Consider the following 17,075-nt stretch of genomic DNA (forward strand, 5'->3'; position numbering starts at 1 on the left):
CCTCTCCCCAGAATCTACTCAGAAAATACAATTTTGTCGTATTATGAGATGGTTGGAGGCCGTGGCTGTTATTTGAAGACAAATTTTGATGGTGTTGGAACAGCAACCAGCCACATATTTACTTTCTGTTCCTTTGTTCAAAGGGCACCGTTACTGATTTCGAGTCGTTATGATTCATTTTCAGACGGTTTACATGCTTTCCTTATTACGTGTGGTGCGTTTTCTACAGATTCATTGTCATAAAATATAAATAACACATAATTATAAGCACGCCGCCTACAGATGGTTGCGTTACAGATTTTCATTGGATGTGACTTACGTGAAATGTCGGCTTGTCGTGTTTGTTTTCATAACATTCGTCCAACAGATATGAATACATTCCCACTGCATTCTTATTGTTGCACACGTACATTTTTCTCACTAAACACATTAGATTTGTCACTGAAAAGATTTCTACCACGCACCACATGTTTTGATACACACAAAGAGCTTACAAACATATGAGTATCAAAGATGCTATGATATATCGTAACATTTGGAAATGTCCTATGTTTGGAAAAAGATCATATATTCACTTATGCAACTGAAACGACTTTTACACTAGTACAGAGAGACATTGACTTTTTTTAGTTTTTAAGCGCATACTGTTACATTAATTGTAAAGTTTTTAAATTTTTTTGTACTGTATAGGTAAAACAGTACATTATTTAATTACATTTAGCATCATGAGAATTATAGTAACATATAAATTTGCTACTTGATCTGCAGATAGGTGTAGGAATATTATTTGCTTTGGAGGTTGGAAAATAATTTTTGGAAATTTTTCAGGAAACGGGTGTTAGTTAACTCTGTTTGTTTATTAAGGATATAGTCTGAGGCGCTGTTTTTGCGTGTATGTATTTCTATTTCTTCTAATATATTCATAGTGGCTCCTTTTTCTGCTAGATTTAAAATTTTTAAATTGTTCTCAATGTTTCTCACTGAATGATTCTCTTCAGAAATATGGGCTGCAAATGCAGATTTGTTCAAGTGTCCAAGCCTTAGAGCATCAACGTGTTCTTTTCATCTAATTTCAAAAGTTCTGCCTGTCTGTCCAATGTAGAATTTTGGGCATGTATCGCATTTGAGGTTGTATATTTCTGATTTACGGTAGATAAATTCACATTTGAACATGAAACTAATAAAAGCATTAAGTTTCTTGACTTTAAGATTTGCAATAGTAACATCAAACAACAATTTAGTTGAACCTGGATCGAGTTTTAGGCCGAACAATCTCACTTGTGAACACAATCCCATACGAAAAAACTCCAATTGCCACGTAACATATGCCGTCGCAGCTGGTAGTCCTGGACGAGACAAATCAATTGGAACGTAAGAGCTGTTATCTCACATTGCATCCCAGATGAGATTGACATTTGTGAGATACCTTGCCTCGTGTCGAAACACTCAACTCAAGCATGCTTGGCTAATCCTTTAAAGTGGCGTGTCTATCGACAAAGGTACAGAATACCTTTGTGAGGAGGGTGGGATAATGTACAATACAATCAAAAAAGTTGCTCGCCATATGTCCTAGAGTCGGGCTACACACCATCTGCTATATGCCCAGCAGCTAAATTCGCTCGTGAACATTGGCTTAAGAAGTGATCCTGTAGTCGAAAATTTTATGAGATTGGCCATTACTGCTTATTGCCCATGAAATACAAGTTGGAAAATTAACCAATAAACGTAAGAAATGAATAAATATTTTGGGTAAACGAAGTTAAACTACAACGATTGTTTCAGTTTTAACGAATTAATGATTTATTCAGCTAATTAACACAAAATAAATTGAAATGGTAGCACTAGGAAAACATGCAAGTGACATAAAATTAAGAACAAGGATAGAAAACGAATATAGCAAAACATAGCATGAATGCGTTACATGTGCTACCACATTCACACAATTCAACTATTCGTCGCAAATCCACGTATTTCAAAGCCCCACAGCATAAGCACATTAACAGGTCATAAATCAATTACTAACTACACTCACATATACTTCCAGTTCATTAGTGTGATAAACATCTATAAATTACCACAACCATTCATGTAGCGTGCCAGACAAACCAGTCGCAAAGCTCAATAGCATTGTGATCATCATGATATTCTTGGATTTTTGGTCCTATATTACTGTGATTTTCTACGTAAATTCGTAGTATTCTGCAATAGCCATCGCCTTCCATATTGCGAAATCGACTATTTTTGAGAAGGACCTCTTTGCCGCCTAACACAACTGCCGCATCCCCACCTCAAGTATTCCAGGATTTCCAGCCGACTTGTTGCTGGATCGCGGCTTGGCCGTTTTTTCTGATCCGCAGCACCTCAAGCGCTCGCAGACTGTCCGCTGACAGCTCATCAGAGTGTGTGTTATCCTACAACTTATTGATCACTGAAGCTGCAAACCACCTCAGATATTTTCGTGCAGCTGTTATCATAGTGCCTATTATACTGTATAATGCTGTTGTTAACGACTGAGTGCTACAGTCTCTTTTCAATGGATCGGTGTTGTTAACCATAAATTCTATGTGAGTGTATGTGGGTGTACTTGCATAGGAAGGAAGAGTTTAAGTCTTGTCACCCCTGAAAAAATGGCCTGCACTAAATTTGTACACTGACATATCAGATGGTTCTGGACGCCATCTGTTCATGAATGCACAGAGTTGTCACAAAATACGAGACAACAGAAAATAACAGATCAAAAGTAAGCTATATGAAGCTATTGGTAAGTGAAAAAGAGAATTATTGACATACTTAGTATAGTAGCAGTCACAATCAGTTTCTATACAACATACTTCCAAGAAAGGATTCTTCTGTCGTAGTAAAATATCTCCTTTAAAAATGTCTCTATAAGAAATAGTCTGCACTAAGTTCTCCTCCTACTAAGAGGCAAAATAATTTCTGCAAACCACATGCTAATATTACCCACTAAATTATTTGAAAGAACATTTTCATTAAATTCCACTTCTTTCATCTGATAAAGGAAAAAAACTGAATCGCGTATCATATTTAACGGCAGATCATTGACGTAAAAATTAGGCAAAGCTTTGGGCCAGGAACACAACCATGTCCCTCCCATTGTCCACATCTATATTTCTGCAGTTTGCTAGCTACGCAAAGAACCACTGCTAAGTTGTTCCCCTAATTCCACAACGCTCAATATTTAGTTAAGTAACTAAGTCATATATTACATGGTAAAATGCCAAAATTTTCTTTCATGAGAAAAAGTCATCAACGTAGAAAGTTCAGCGCGTGTTGTTAACCTTTAAGTTCAAGAGCCTGTAATGACTGACAGAGAATTCATCCTTGCAGCGGGAAGGTGTGTTCTCCATGTTTTGAAGCAAATTCTGTGTTTCAGGTGGTTGCGGAAACTCGTGTGGAAGGCGAATCTGACGGAGTACGACCTGTACGACAGGCTAGACTGTGACGCAACAGAGAAGCTGGGAGACAGGCTGCAGAAGTAAGTCTCCTCTACCTGCTGAGCCGCAGCATTTTCTCATGCTCCCAAATAACATTTTAGTACTCACCAAGCATTTATAAACCTCCCTTACATTTTTTTCAGGTCATGGGATAAAGAAGTAATGAGATCCAAACAGAAGGGTACAAAACCAAGTTTTGGAAGAGCAATTGTTAGAACTTTCGGCCTACGCTATTTCATGTACGGCGTAATTCATCTTTTTGACCAGTTAGTGCTCAGGTATGTTAAAAAAGTATCAAGCAGAAGAAACCATACATTTCATACCTAAAAAAACGTTTACTTGTTCGACAATGAGAGAACTATACTGTTGTGGTATTGGAATAAAGAACAATAAAACGTTTGCCAAGGGTAGAGACATACGTCGAACCTTCCAATGAATGAACACTTTGAAGAATATAGAAAACAATTTGAGGGGACTCTGCCTTCGAATTATATTTTTCGTCTTCACTGTGTATCAAAACAATGTTGTGTGCCACTGAGCCGGCCGGAGTGGCCGAGCGGTTCTAGGCGCTACAGTCTGGAACCGAGCGACCGCTACGGTCGCAGGTTCGAATCCTGCATCGGGCATGGATGTGTGTGATGTCCTTAGGTTAGTTCTATGTTCTAGGCGACTGATGACCTCAGAAGTTAAGTCGCATAGTGCTCAGAGCCATTTTTGTGCCACTGACATAGCTATTTGTTTGGGCTGTCCTATCGTAGGTCATCACAGCACTGTGCCCTCTATTTCACGTGTGTGTGTGTGTGTGTGTGTGTGTGTGTGTGTGTGTGTGTCTGTGTGTGTGTTTAAGACCCGTATGTACAGTCCATTAATACCGACTTCTTACGGACGTAACTGGGTTAGTCGATAGGTGACTCTTCCGTAGTCGCTTTTTAATTGGGACATGTGCAACCAGCTGTCATGCAAGTGAAGAAACGATATATGCATCGGAAAGTATCAAACATTTAACTTTTCATATGACTGGATACTTTTTTGGTAGTCAACTCTAAACTTATCCTGATGCTGAGTTACTGTTGAGACGAAGGTAGAGAGGAAAATTACAGTGTAGCGTCCCTTCTACGACAGAGTCGTTATAGACATATATCACTTGCACAGTGGAAGAAGTAAATCGGTTATATCGAGGAAAATAGTCTGATGTAATTTTAAGAAACCACAGAAACTTTCAGTCTCGAATCACTGACATCGAGTGCGGGCTCGCTGTTCATAATTTCTCGTTGAGTGTCGAAAGAACTGAACCACCTTTCTGCCTTGCTGAGGGTCTGTACCATTTGCCAACGTAGAGTGTCAATCTCCAGAAACATTTCACAGCTATGCCTGCCATCCGTCTCGCTCCACACATATTCAGACACACGCAGATCAATGACCGAATTCGTGTACAATCATCATTTCAAGGACATACATCGTCCAGTCACATTAATATGAACGCTTGTCAGGAGCCTGAACAACGATCTTTTATAGCACGGGCTGGTGCAGAAAGACAGTAAGTGAGGTTCTGGAAGATATCGACAGGGATGTGGACCATGCCCACTCCAGTACCGTGACCAGCTGCGCTGAGTCTTCCGGTTGAGAATTCACGGCACGATCAGCCCGATCGAGTTGGTTGCACACATACTCTATTGGGTTTAAAATGGTTCAAATGGCTCTGAGCACTATGGGACTTAACATCTATGGTCATCAGTCCCCTAGAACTTAGAACTACTTAAACCTAACTAACCTAAGGACATCACACAACACCCAGCCGTCACGAGGCAGAGAAAATCCCTGACCCCGCCGGGAATCGAACCCGGGAACCCGGGCGTGGGAAGCGAGAACGCTACCGCACGACCACGAGATGCGGGCTATTGGGTTTAAATCCAGGGAATTTGGTGTCCAGTGAGTACAGTAAACGGATACTGGTGCTATTTGAACAAAGCACGCATACTGCGGGGTGTGTACCACGTTGCATTATCCTGTTGGTAGATGCTATCGTGCTGAGGAAAAGAAAGGGCATCTAGAGGTGGACTTGGTCTCCAAGGATAGATACATACTTGAGTTGATCCATTGTATCTTCCAAAATGACGGGATCACTCGAATGTCATGAAAATATTCCCCAGAGCATAACCCTCGCTCCTGTGGCCTGGACCCTTCCAACAATTGGTGCAAGGTGTCTGCTTCCAGGTGATTAACAACGTCCATCTGTCCGATGGGACATAAAATATTACTCATCTGAAAAGGCCTACTGTCACCAATGGCGTGCAAGTTCAAGCCTTCGTCGCCAATGAATAACACAGCGTTCGCTGAGGAGAGGCACCGCTAGTAGTTCCTTGGTCCATACGGGCGGTCAACTGCTGAACTGTTGTACGTCTATTCGCACGTAAACACATCCGCAGCCGTCGTTCACCTCTCTCATCTGTGGCATCACAGTTACCTCAACACCGCTTTCGCGTAACGCCATGACATGAACGATATACTTTAACCACGGCAGCATGCGAACAGTTTACAAACTTACCCGTTCCGGATGTGCTTCCACCCTTGGTCCGAAAACCAATGATGATACCCGTTTGGGCACTATTACTCCCCCCCCCCCCCCCCGGGTTTATACACACCCCAGTGTTAGTCTTACCCCCTGCTGTCACAGGCAGCACGTTGCCGTCGAACGTAGGCGGTGGTCACATTAATGTGACTGGACTGTGTATAAACATACGTTGTCTGGCAACACGACAGATTTCTGACTGGTAAATCACTGAATTTCGCCTCCCATTGCATGCTGAGGCAGCAACGGCTCAGAGTTCCATAGAATTGCTGTATTATTTTGGGCGAACACCAGGTACGTTCAATCTGCTATTTTGTACAACAGGTGCAATGCTTGCTGGTCACTGTTAACTACAACGTGCAGTTCAGGGAGGCTGTAGAACTCCAATACATAGCATCTCAATGCTACATGTCCTACGTATCGGTGGTTACGTTAGCTCCGTTAGTGTCGCATCTGTTTCCTTGGCGCTCAAGCGCTGATGCTTAGCGCGTGTAGGAAAACATGCCCGCTTGTTGGGGCATGGAGCGGAAGGTGAAGCTAGAAATGTTGATTTCATCGATAAAAAAAGGTTTTTGATGGCGTGTGTACGCATGTCCCACGTAATACTGCAGATGATATGTTTAAAGCACAATCTAACCGAATCATGCGTGATATAAACATAGAGGGTGATTCAGTAGTGATGTTACAAACTTTCGGGGATCATGGAGAACGGCAAATGTATCAAGCTGAGGTAAGGAGGTTAAGCACCTTAGTCCAGAAACGACCGAGTCCAAAGGTATGACTATTCAAATTCCGCCTTAGTCTCAAGCAGTGCTCAAACTGAGGGCCCCAACTTCCGAACCCATATAGTGACGTACAGAATTCCCACCGAATACTCTCGTACTCTCAGATAATTTCTCCTGCTGATGGACTAGTAACGGTGCACACAACTTGATGTCAGAGAGACTGAAAGTCCTCAGTGCGTAAAAGTTTAATAATAAATTCCATAAGCTGCTAAATTTACACCAGTTGTTCAAAATGGCGTTGGCATGTCATCGTCGCACAAAGTTATGCCGTACCCGTTCCAATATCTCCAGTGTCGTCTGAACAGTGTCGCATGCAGACAGAATTCTTTCCAGGACAGTACTTCATTCTCGACGGACGTCTGGTATAGGCGGTCCCATGAGACAAATGCGTTGTAATCAGGTGAACGAGAACCCCGTCCCCCGTATATCTGTATACATCTGCAGCATAGTAAGTCCGCAACAACGCTCACGAGTAGGCGATCTGTAGACTTGAGTGATCTATTGACCATTTTGCCATCCAAATCCCACCATAAATAATTAGTGCTACCGGTACGAAACCGGAGTCGGTCACTAGTTTTGGTATATCCGCACAGACCGAATGGTGCGACGGAGGAAGGAGCAGCCTATGTTGGAGTTTCAGGTAAGTGGTGTAAGCCACGATGCTGAATAATAAATTTTGCTCCCCTGCCATCATATTCCTGCCAGGTTGGTCACGTAGTGACTGTGATAGGATATGAGGACGTGCATTCTAGTAGAACATGCAATTTTCTGATAGGAATGAGATCACATTTATTAATAAATGAAAAATAGCGCGCCTGTGACATAGCAAATTGCAATAAATTTTACAGACAAAGAACTTGAGTGCACGATGATATCACTGCATATCTGGGCAATCACATGACAAGATCGTGATGTCGAAGAAGTGACAGTGAAACACTGACAGCTATCCCTCCCACCAACGACGTATGGAGTGGATGTGACAGGAGACGCTGGAATTAGTTCGGCAGAGAATCAGTGACGCAACAGGAGAGCTGACTTAAGACAGTGGAATATAATCCCCATTCCCAGGGTATGGAGCAGATGCGACGTGAGATAATTAGAACAATTTTACTGTGACTGAAACCGCGCCCTGACAGGAGTGGTGATTTTAGGAGTACACAACACACACAGATTGAGCGCAACAAATGAGCTGACGTAAGTTTGCCGAAGATGCGTAGCAAAATACACTCCTGGAAATGGAAAAAAGAACACATTGACACCGGTGTGTCAGACCCGCCATACTTGCTCCGGACACTGCGAGAGGGCTGTACAAGCAATGATCACACGCACGGCACAGCGGACACACCAGGAACCGTGGTGTTGGCCATCGAATGGCGCTAGCTGCGCAGCATTTGTGCACCGCCGCCGTCAGTGTCAGCCAGTTTGCCGTGGCATACGGAGCTCCATCGCAAACACTGGTAGCATGCCGCGACAGCGTGGACGTGAACCGTATGTGCAGTTGACGGACTTTGAGCGAGGGCGTATAGTGGGCATGCGGGAGGCCGGGTGGACTTACCGCCGAATTGCTCAACACGTGGGGCGTGAGGTCTCCACAGTACATCGATGTTGTCGCCAGTGGTCGGCGGAAGGTGCACGTGCCCGTCGACCTGGGACCGGACCGCAGCGACGCACGGATGCACGCCAAAACCGTAGGATCCTACGCAGTGCCGTAGGGGACCGCACCGCCACTTCCCAGCAAATTAGGGACACTGTTGCTCCTGGGGTATCGGCGAGGACCATTCGCAACCGTCTCCATGAAGCTGGGCTACGGTCCCGCACACCGTTAGGCCGTCTTCCGCTCACGCCCCAACATCGTGCAGCCCGCCTCCAGTGGTGTCGCGACAGGCGTGAATGGAGGGACGAATGGAGACGTGTCGTCTTCAGCGATGAGAGTCGCTTCTGCCTTGGTGCCAATGATGGTCGTATGCGTGTTTGGCGCCGTGCAGGTGAGCGCCACAATCAGGACTGCATACGATCGAGGCACACAGGGCCAACACCTGGCATCATGATGTGGGGAGCGATCTCCTACACTGGCCGTACACCACTGGTGATCGACGAGGGGACACTGAATAGTGCACGGTACATCCAAACCGTCATCGAACCCATCGTTCTACCATTCCTAGACCGGCAAGGGAACTTGCTGTTCCAACAGGACAATGCACGTCCGCATGTATCCCGTGCCACCCAACGTGCTCTAGAAGGTGTAAGTCAACTACCCTGGCCAGCAAGATCTCCGGATCTGTCCTCCATTGAGCATGTTTGGGACTGGATGAAGCGTCGTCTCACGCGGTCTGCACGTCCAGCACGAACGCTGGTCCAACTGAGGCGCCAGGTGGAAATGGCATGGCAAGCCGTTCCACAGGACTATATCCAGCATCTCTACGATCGTCTCCATGGGAGAATAGCAGCCTGCATTGCTGCGAAAGGTGGATACACACTGTACTAGTGCCGACATTGTGCATGCTCTGTTGCCTGTGTCTATGTGCCTGTGGTTCTGTCAGTGTGATCATGTGATGTATCTGACCCCAGGAATGTGTCAATAAAGTTTCCCCTTCCTGGGACAATGAATTCACGGTGTTCTTATTTCAATTTCCAGGAGTGTATAATAAAATATAGCGCTCTCCATAGCGTCAATAACATTTCGAAAATAGCTTTTATTTGCTTTGTATCAGTTTACACTACAAGTAGGCAGCCATGGTTACTTCATAGGAGAGCTGAATGTACCTGTACGGAACGTAACATTCGTTAACCAGTGGACGTTAGGAACTGCTGCTATTGCACACTATGTGTATGTTTTTCGCTGTTTAAGTGTTCTCTGGTATTGAGTTTCGGCGAAGTCAGTGTTACTGATGCTGATTTGTTATTGATGTATATATCACTGGTGGATTGTGTCAGTGAATTTTACTGCAATGTACAAGGTAGTTAACTTTATCGTGGCAACTACAAACATAAGTGTAGACATTACTGGTAGAATAGTATCATCCAAATATGAATTGAGCAGTAGAGCTAGAGAAAATACAGACAAGTTGTTGACAATGTGGTGTCAAATGGTTATGGCATGATTGTCGCATCCGACATGGGAAGTTCAGGTGCTACTATTGGAACTGTTCAAGGAGAAGATTATGAGCAGTTGTGGACTTTCTTCCTATCGTGAAGCAGCACACTAAATAGTAACCAGCGTAGGGAACATATTAAACAGACCAGGAAAGATAACAAACAGACTAGGAAAGGTATTAGAGGAAGTAGGAGAGCTCAGGAGATACTCAAAGAAGAAAACTAAGGAAGTTGTCAAATTAAATAGAAACGCTCATGAGATAAACAAAAAGCACAGAAAATCCGTGGAGACCTCGCTCTAAGGTTTCGAGAGTTTAATTAAAGAGTCCGAAAACAAGAGCATAAACGTGATCAAGTGATGGAAAATGTAAAGAACAAGATCTATAAAGTAAATAAAGAATGTAAGAAAGATATGCGAGAACTAACTCAGCTAACGAAATGAGAACAGACGACTTAAAGAGATCAGAGCACAAATAAGCGATCTGGAAACATTTAGACTTGAGCAACCTAACTGATTCCAATGCAAAACACTTGAAGTAATGGAATGATGACTCTGAATATAAGACGCATGCATTAGGTGAATGCGTTAACATGGGGACAGTGAGCCAAGAAGTAAGACAATAACTAGAGAGAAAAATGATGGTCCCTTAACTGGCAACTACTTGGTGGGAATATGCAATGAAGGAGTATTTATCAATTTAGAAAATATTAGGCAATTGTGTCAAAACAGGAGACTGCACCCAGTAGAATTTTTTGACCTATTTAATGACATATGCAGAGCTGTGGGACGATCACAGCAAGATAAGGTTTGAAGCATCATATAGGGAAGGACAATGCATATGCTGAATTACAAAGAGAATTCTTAGATTACAACTAGTCGGCAAGGATACAAAACGACATTAAGAATAGCCTGTATTAAAATAGAAGATATGACCATGATGTGATAGAAGCCTCAAGAAAATTTTTCGGAGACTGGAGGAACGAGACCTGTGTTGAGGTGAATCAATCAGTACACAAACAGTGGTACAACTAATAATAATTACGTAAACTGCCAGCAGCGATACAGGAGAAGGTGGAGGTGCTGGCGGAGACGACTCCCGACTTCGTCGGAAGGTCGCTCAAACTTCTGGTTGCGTATAGGCCTCTTGATTCTGGAAAAGAAAACAGCCTAGGAGTTCTGCCTATAAGCATGTGAGCGTGGAGCGGCTTCATTTGCTTTTTATGACGTGTTGTGACTGCGTGTGAATATTTATCTTTACACATGACACTGCCAAGCTGCTCAATGACTATTCCTCCTACCCATGTCTTTTTACAATTCTTATACACTGCCCGGCTTCAAAAATTTTTGTTATGACTGATGTCAAAGCTTGGCTTCTAGATCCACAAGTGGCTTTAAGATTGACATCAATTTTCAGTGCGCTGGTAGATGTAATTTCTCTGCTGGAAGGAATGCATCACATGGAGTGGTTCTGTACTGGCGGAGAAAGAACAATAAAGCACTGTCTTTATCGTACTGCTGAACAAGATTCGTCATCAGCGATTTGAAAGATCGTACGAATATTTCAACAAGTTCATTGGTCTCAGGATGAAACGGTATAGTTCTGAACTTTGAAATGCCATTGGTTTCTCAAAATTAAATTCCTGGGAAAATACTTGTGAGCCGCTGTCGGCGACAAGACATTTAGGCAATTCTTCAGAGAAGACCTTTGACGAAGCCTGAAAAGTCATCTATACCACAAGTGGAAATTTAAAGAAAGCATTGAAGAGGATGATGCAGCAGCTTCTGAGAAACGTTCCTGCAAAATAAGTATGCAGAAGTGACGACTAGTCTGACGCCTGTGGCCACGGAAAATATTACTGTGGTGGAGATAACTGGTATTTTTGACAGTAGTGGCATTGAGATAGAATCATTTCAGTGTCTTTATCAAAATTTCCCAAGACCAATTTTCTCTTGCAATACGTTTGGTACTATGCCCAAATGGCATTGATGTGAAATTAAGATTTAACCTCTGGTTGGTTAAGTAACGTCTTGTCACTAGGCCACTCCATTTGAATATATTGTCTGATCTTAGAGAAATTAGGTTCTTTAGGCACAAGTTTGAGAATTTAATTTGAGTTTACTGGAAAATTTTCTGCAGTATCATGGCTACTAACACCAGCTGATGAGTCAAAGTTTTTGTCTTACCCTATTGTCAGATGTGAAAGCAAATCAGTGTGTTGTGCTGGGGATATGAATATAATTTCATTGTCATAATTCGAAAGAACTAGTACCCACGCTCCTAACGTTGAACTGTCCGTGTAGGAACAGTATTACTCCGTGCAAAGACAGCCAGTAAACGTTTGTGGTCTGTGAGGAGGATGAATTTTCGTCCGTAAATTTAATATAATGAGTACTTGATTGCAGATTTGATCAATCACAAAAGTGTCCTTGTCGATCTGACTGCAATTTCTTTGTGCCATTGTTGGATTCCAAGTGAACGCAATTGACCATTCAAAACTATGATGTCGGTGGGACAGAATGGCGCCTTTACCACAGTCTGAAGCATCCGCAGCAACTTTGAGCCTTTTGTTCGGGTCATATGTCGTACGACATTTAGCGTCAACTAAACATGGTTTTAATTTGCTAAATGCGCGTTGGCATTCACTGTTCCAGTTACATTTGGTACAGTGATTCATTGATGGAAGCTGCATGTTTGAGAAATTTCCAGCAGTAATTTATTTGTCCTAATATGGAACATAATTGCTTAACATCCTTGGGAGCTGGAAGGTTTTTAATGGCGTCGGTATGTTGTGGCGTCGATTTGGTGCCCTGTGCACCAAGTGTTGTACTTCACATTGAAAAAAAGTTGCCCTTATCACGCTTGGATTTCAGATTTGTTTCTTGTGGAATTTTGAAAACAAATTTCAAATTATGGAAACTCTTGTGGAGTTGTTGCAGGAACACCTAGGTCGTCCAACTAGTTCACACTATTCGGAACTTGCTGAATTAATTGTTGTAAATACCGCTGGAAAAAACTAAATGTACTGGCAATTCCAAAAGGTAATGTTTTGTAGTGTTAGAGACCAAATGGAGTATGTATCAACATAAATCGCTGTGTGCATTCGTCCAAACGGATTTGCAAACATTCCTGGCAAAGGTACACATAACCATCTAATTCTGACAACAGTTTTCCCGGCTTGTGGACAGAATGTGAGTCAACAACAGACTGAGCACTAGTCGTCGCTTTGAAATTTTTGCAGATTCGTTGTGAACCGTTGGGATTCGTTACATCTACGATCCGTATTATCCATCGACTACTGGTCACTGCTTCTACTCGTATAAACTCATTCTCATCAAGACTAACATGTTCCTGGTTTATTTTATTTTCTAACACAAAAGAAATGTCATGTGCTTTGCAAAATTTCGCCACCACGTTCAGCTGCAGCGTAATGTGTCTCACGTAACGTATGATGCGTCATAATTTTCGAACAGCTGTTTCAACTTACGATTTATAATTTCATTTACAATTTTATTCACTTCCTCGTGAGAAGTGAAAAAGAAGCTTCAGTTGTAGTAAATTGAATTTCCAACTAGGACTGTAGCCTGTTTCGTAAATTGTTTGTGTGTGGCTTCTGTTGAAAAATTGCCCTTTTACTGGTATCTCACGACGGCTGTAACTGGAAACCGAACTTTTAAAGTCTGTTAACTTTGGCGATCCTAATTTTCGGTAGGCACGTATATTAATGATTGAAACTGACGACCAAACTGTGTTTTTATCTTTATGTGGCCTTTTTTTAGCTGTGCCTCCCAATGAAAGTCTCCGTGTAAACGTATATTTTCACCCGCATTGTCTCCCCCCGTACTACTTGTGATCCCGTTTTTATCGCCCTTTATTGATGTCTCTTTACATCTTTTTTCGTGCCTGTAATGTCCCTCAGCTGAAGAGGGGCGGATTGTGTCGCTGCCAGCCCTCCCCTGCTCATATGGGGCCGGGGAATGAAATTACAATAAAGGAAAAGAAACTCCTTCAACGTTGCTTTACTTCTGTCTAGAGAATCTTTTTCTTCCCCCAGATTGTGTGTTCATCATATGGGTCCAATTGTTTCCTCAGTAAGAAGGATTCTTTTTTTTCTGTAGGTTCTTGAATATTGTGAATATTGCTTACGTTTCTTCTGTTAGTTTTTACAGACTTACAATCTATTATGAAAAATGTTTAGAGCACTTTACGTCCTCGATGTTTTCACAAGCTTCCTCTAAACCTATAAACACGTAAAAAGGATTTAAGAATAAAATTTGGATTGTACAATCCGGACTCTACTATAGAGAACTGTTTTAGCACTTAGATATTCCCAAAAGAGCCTTATAATGACTTTACTCACAAATGGTGTTCTTCAGTAGCTACTGACAACAATTCGGAAACAAATCCAGATTTAATTGTCTGAAATGATTACTCTAGATGCTCTTTATCCTTATCACATCGCTGAGACAAGCGAACTGTATGGTTATGACATCTGTCTTACTCATAATTGAGTTAAAGATCGTTATGGCAATAAAAATCGTCGAAGGCTATTTATTGGCACTTCATGCAAGGTTAATTGCCGCAGGTAGCTCATAGACATTACGAAATTTGAAAAAAAAAATTAATAGTTGTTGAAACTAAAAGGCTGAGAAAGCCTTACCAAACGAAATTTCTGGCTGGGGAGATACTGAAGAAACTTTTTTTAGCATTCGTTAATGTTTGCAATACTGTGTTCTCTTATGGATAACGTACCAGGTGCTTCTTAGCGTCTTCAAGATGCTCCATCTGTCAAATACCGATAAGCATGTCCCTTTGTAGTTGCAAATGATCACTGCCTTCTGAATGACTGATTACTTGTGCTCTGTGCCTCTGTGTGATGATTCCTCGACAAAGTGTAGAAGTCGCTTACGCTCTAGCACGTTAGTCAAAATCCACTGGCACACATTATGCCACAGAATAGTAGACAGGTGACAACGACAGCAACTTGTGTGCATTTACTGTTCTTTAAAAGTACCAATTACTGTTTGAGTCTTCATTATGTGACAATGAAATGTTGATGATAACAGGGAGTGGAAACGAGAGACTGACAGATGAAATGTCTGTGAGTTGCGTAACGTTAATCTAGAATTAATAGAAATATACTTATGTCTGTGATGGTACCATATAAATGACCTTTATGTGCAAACTCCATCAATGAGAAAATATGTTACTTATTTTTTACCATTTGAGCTATTACACATTTTAATCAATAATATTCAAACGAAACTAAACAAAGGGTTAAGCCAACTATCTACTTTCTTGCTGTTTTAGCTTCATACATTTGCTTTCTTTCCTTGTTACAGAGTAGCTCAGCCAATTCTGTTGGGCTTGACTATACAGTATTTCAACCCAGATAGTAATATTACGGAACAGGAAGCATACATTTATGGCAGCCTCATGGTGCTAATCAACTTCCTCAAGCTATTCTGGCATCATCACCACACAATGTTGACCACTTACGTTGGCATGAGAATCAGAGTTGCCTGTTGTGCTCTGATTTACAGGAAGGTGAGTTTTCTCGGAGCAATTTTCACAAATAAATGTCGTGTATCTGCAGTTTTTGGTATCACTTTCTTTTCATTATAACACTGACATTTACTAAGAAAGTATCAGTGATACCACTCTGTAAAACATGCAATGGTATAAAAAAAGAAGCTGAGTTCCCTCCATCCACTATTCTCTAAACGTAACACTCATAAAATGAAAACCTTTCTCTTTATCTTATCATGGGTTTAGAAGATGTGTCATAGCTAGAAAAGAAAACGAGTACAGTAGTCATTGTGAATGTACAGACGTAAGTAAAAAAAAACTGAGATTTTTCTCGATACTGTAGAACAATAGTTTGTGATGATAGTTGGCACTGATCTCATAATCATAACACAACAAATAACATTTTAGATTTTGAAGATGTTTTCAGCCGGCCGGAGTGGCCGAGCGGTTCTAGGCGCTACAGTCTGGAACCGCGCGACCGCTACGGTCGTAGGTTCGAGTCCTGACTCGGGCATGGATGTATGTGATGTCGTTAGGTTAGTTAGGTTTAAGTAGTTCTAAGTTCTAGGGGACTGATGACCTCAGAAGTTAAGTCCCATAGTGCTCAGAGCCATTTGAACCATTTTTTTGATGATGTTTTCATAAATGGTAGTTAACAGTCATACCATCAAGTGTCACTCCATCGATATTCCAGGTTCAGTTACACTCATGAGTTTCAATATTTACACAAACTGTTTTATGCCATAATTAGATCTTGTAAATAATCAGCTTTATACGACAATAATTGTTGTTTATACATGATATGCACAATATATTTTCAACAAGGCAATACTCAGATTTTTGTACCAAATGGAATTCTTGAAAAGGATCCGTCAGATCCATTTAATATATTTGTGTCACTAAGTTGTATTGTTTCTGGGTTTTGGATACCTCAAGCTTCCAGTATGAGATGGAAGTCAACATAGGAAAAGACGTGCGATTTTCTTCCAGTCTTCTTTCTCCTGTGTCCTAAGCCTGTACTTTGATTCTGCAAGTTGGTTTGAATGTGCGAGACGACTGTGTTTTCTCGTTGGTGAAGGGAATTGCATCTCGCCGTTGTGAGGCTGTGCGTCGATATCTGATGCTGATGGGTAACTTTCATGAAACCATAAGGGAGGCATCTGTAACCAACAGCATCGGGTGACATTCGTCCAAAACTTGTCTTTTGACGCAATTGACATTACTCACCAGTCGACCAAAAATTTGTAAGTAGTTAGACCTATGAATACTCAATAGAGTGCTCCATGGAGCTTCGGCTATGTGTAACTGAAATGCGGTAGGAAACAAAGTTCGAGTGTAACAAATCTGGAATGTTGTGGCAGACAAATCCGTTATGTAGTAATAAATTTGACTGCAAGGTAATAGTCTGAAGCCAGTGAATGTAACTACGAATTATCAGTCATGGACTGGCGATTTGTAGCATGTACTGTGGTCTAGGTCATCAGCTCAATCAGAGAACTGATACGTGTAATCTCATTACCTTAATTTCCTGGGAGCTCAGGGCCAGTTATGACAACTTTAATTTCGGAAAAATGTACAATTATGGTCATGATACAGTTGTTTAGGCACACGTACTTTAGAATCCAACAAGTGACTGAAATATGGC

The 17,075-nt window shown here is 41.8% G+C and overlaps 1 protein-coding gene across 1 annotated transcript in view; it reads left to right on the top strand.

The window, feature by feature from the left end:
* LOC126236340 (ATP-binding cassette sub-family C member 4-like) overlaps positions 1-17,075 on the top strand; it is a 218,559-nt gene that overhangs the window by 32,741 nt on the left and 168,743 nt on the right. Inside the window, exons 3-5 of the mRNA XM_049945566.1 lie at positions 3,395-3,496; positions 3,599-3,733; positions 15,244-15,448. Coding sequence (XP_049801523.1) covers positions 3,395-3,496; positions 3,599-3,733; positions 15,244-15,448 — 442 coding nt within the window. The remainder of the gene's footprint in view (positions 1-3,394; positions 3,497-3,598; positions 3,734-15,243; positions 15,449-17,075) is intronic.

Source organism: Schistocerca nitens, chromosome 2 (assembly GCF_023898315.1).
Source record: "Schistocerca nitens isolate TAMUIC-IGC-003100 chromosome 2, iqSchNite1.1, whole genome shotgun sequence".
Taxonomy (NCBI): Eukaryota; Metazoa; Arthropoda; class Insecta; order Orthoptera; family Acrididae; genus Schistocerca; species Schistocerca nitens.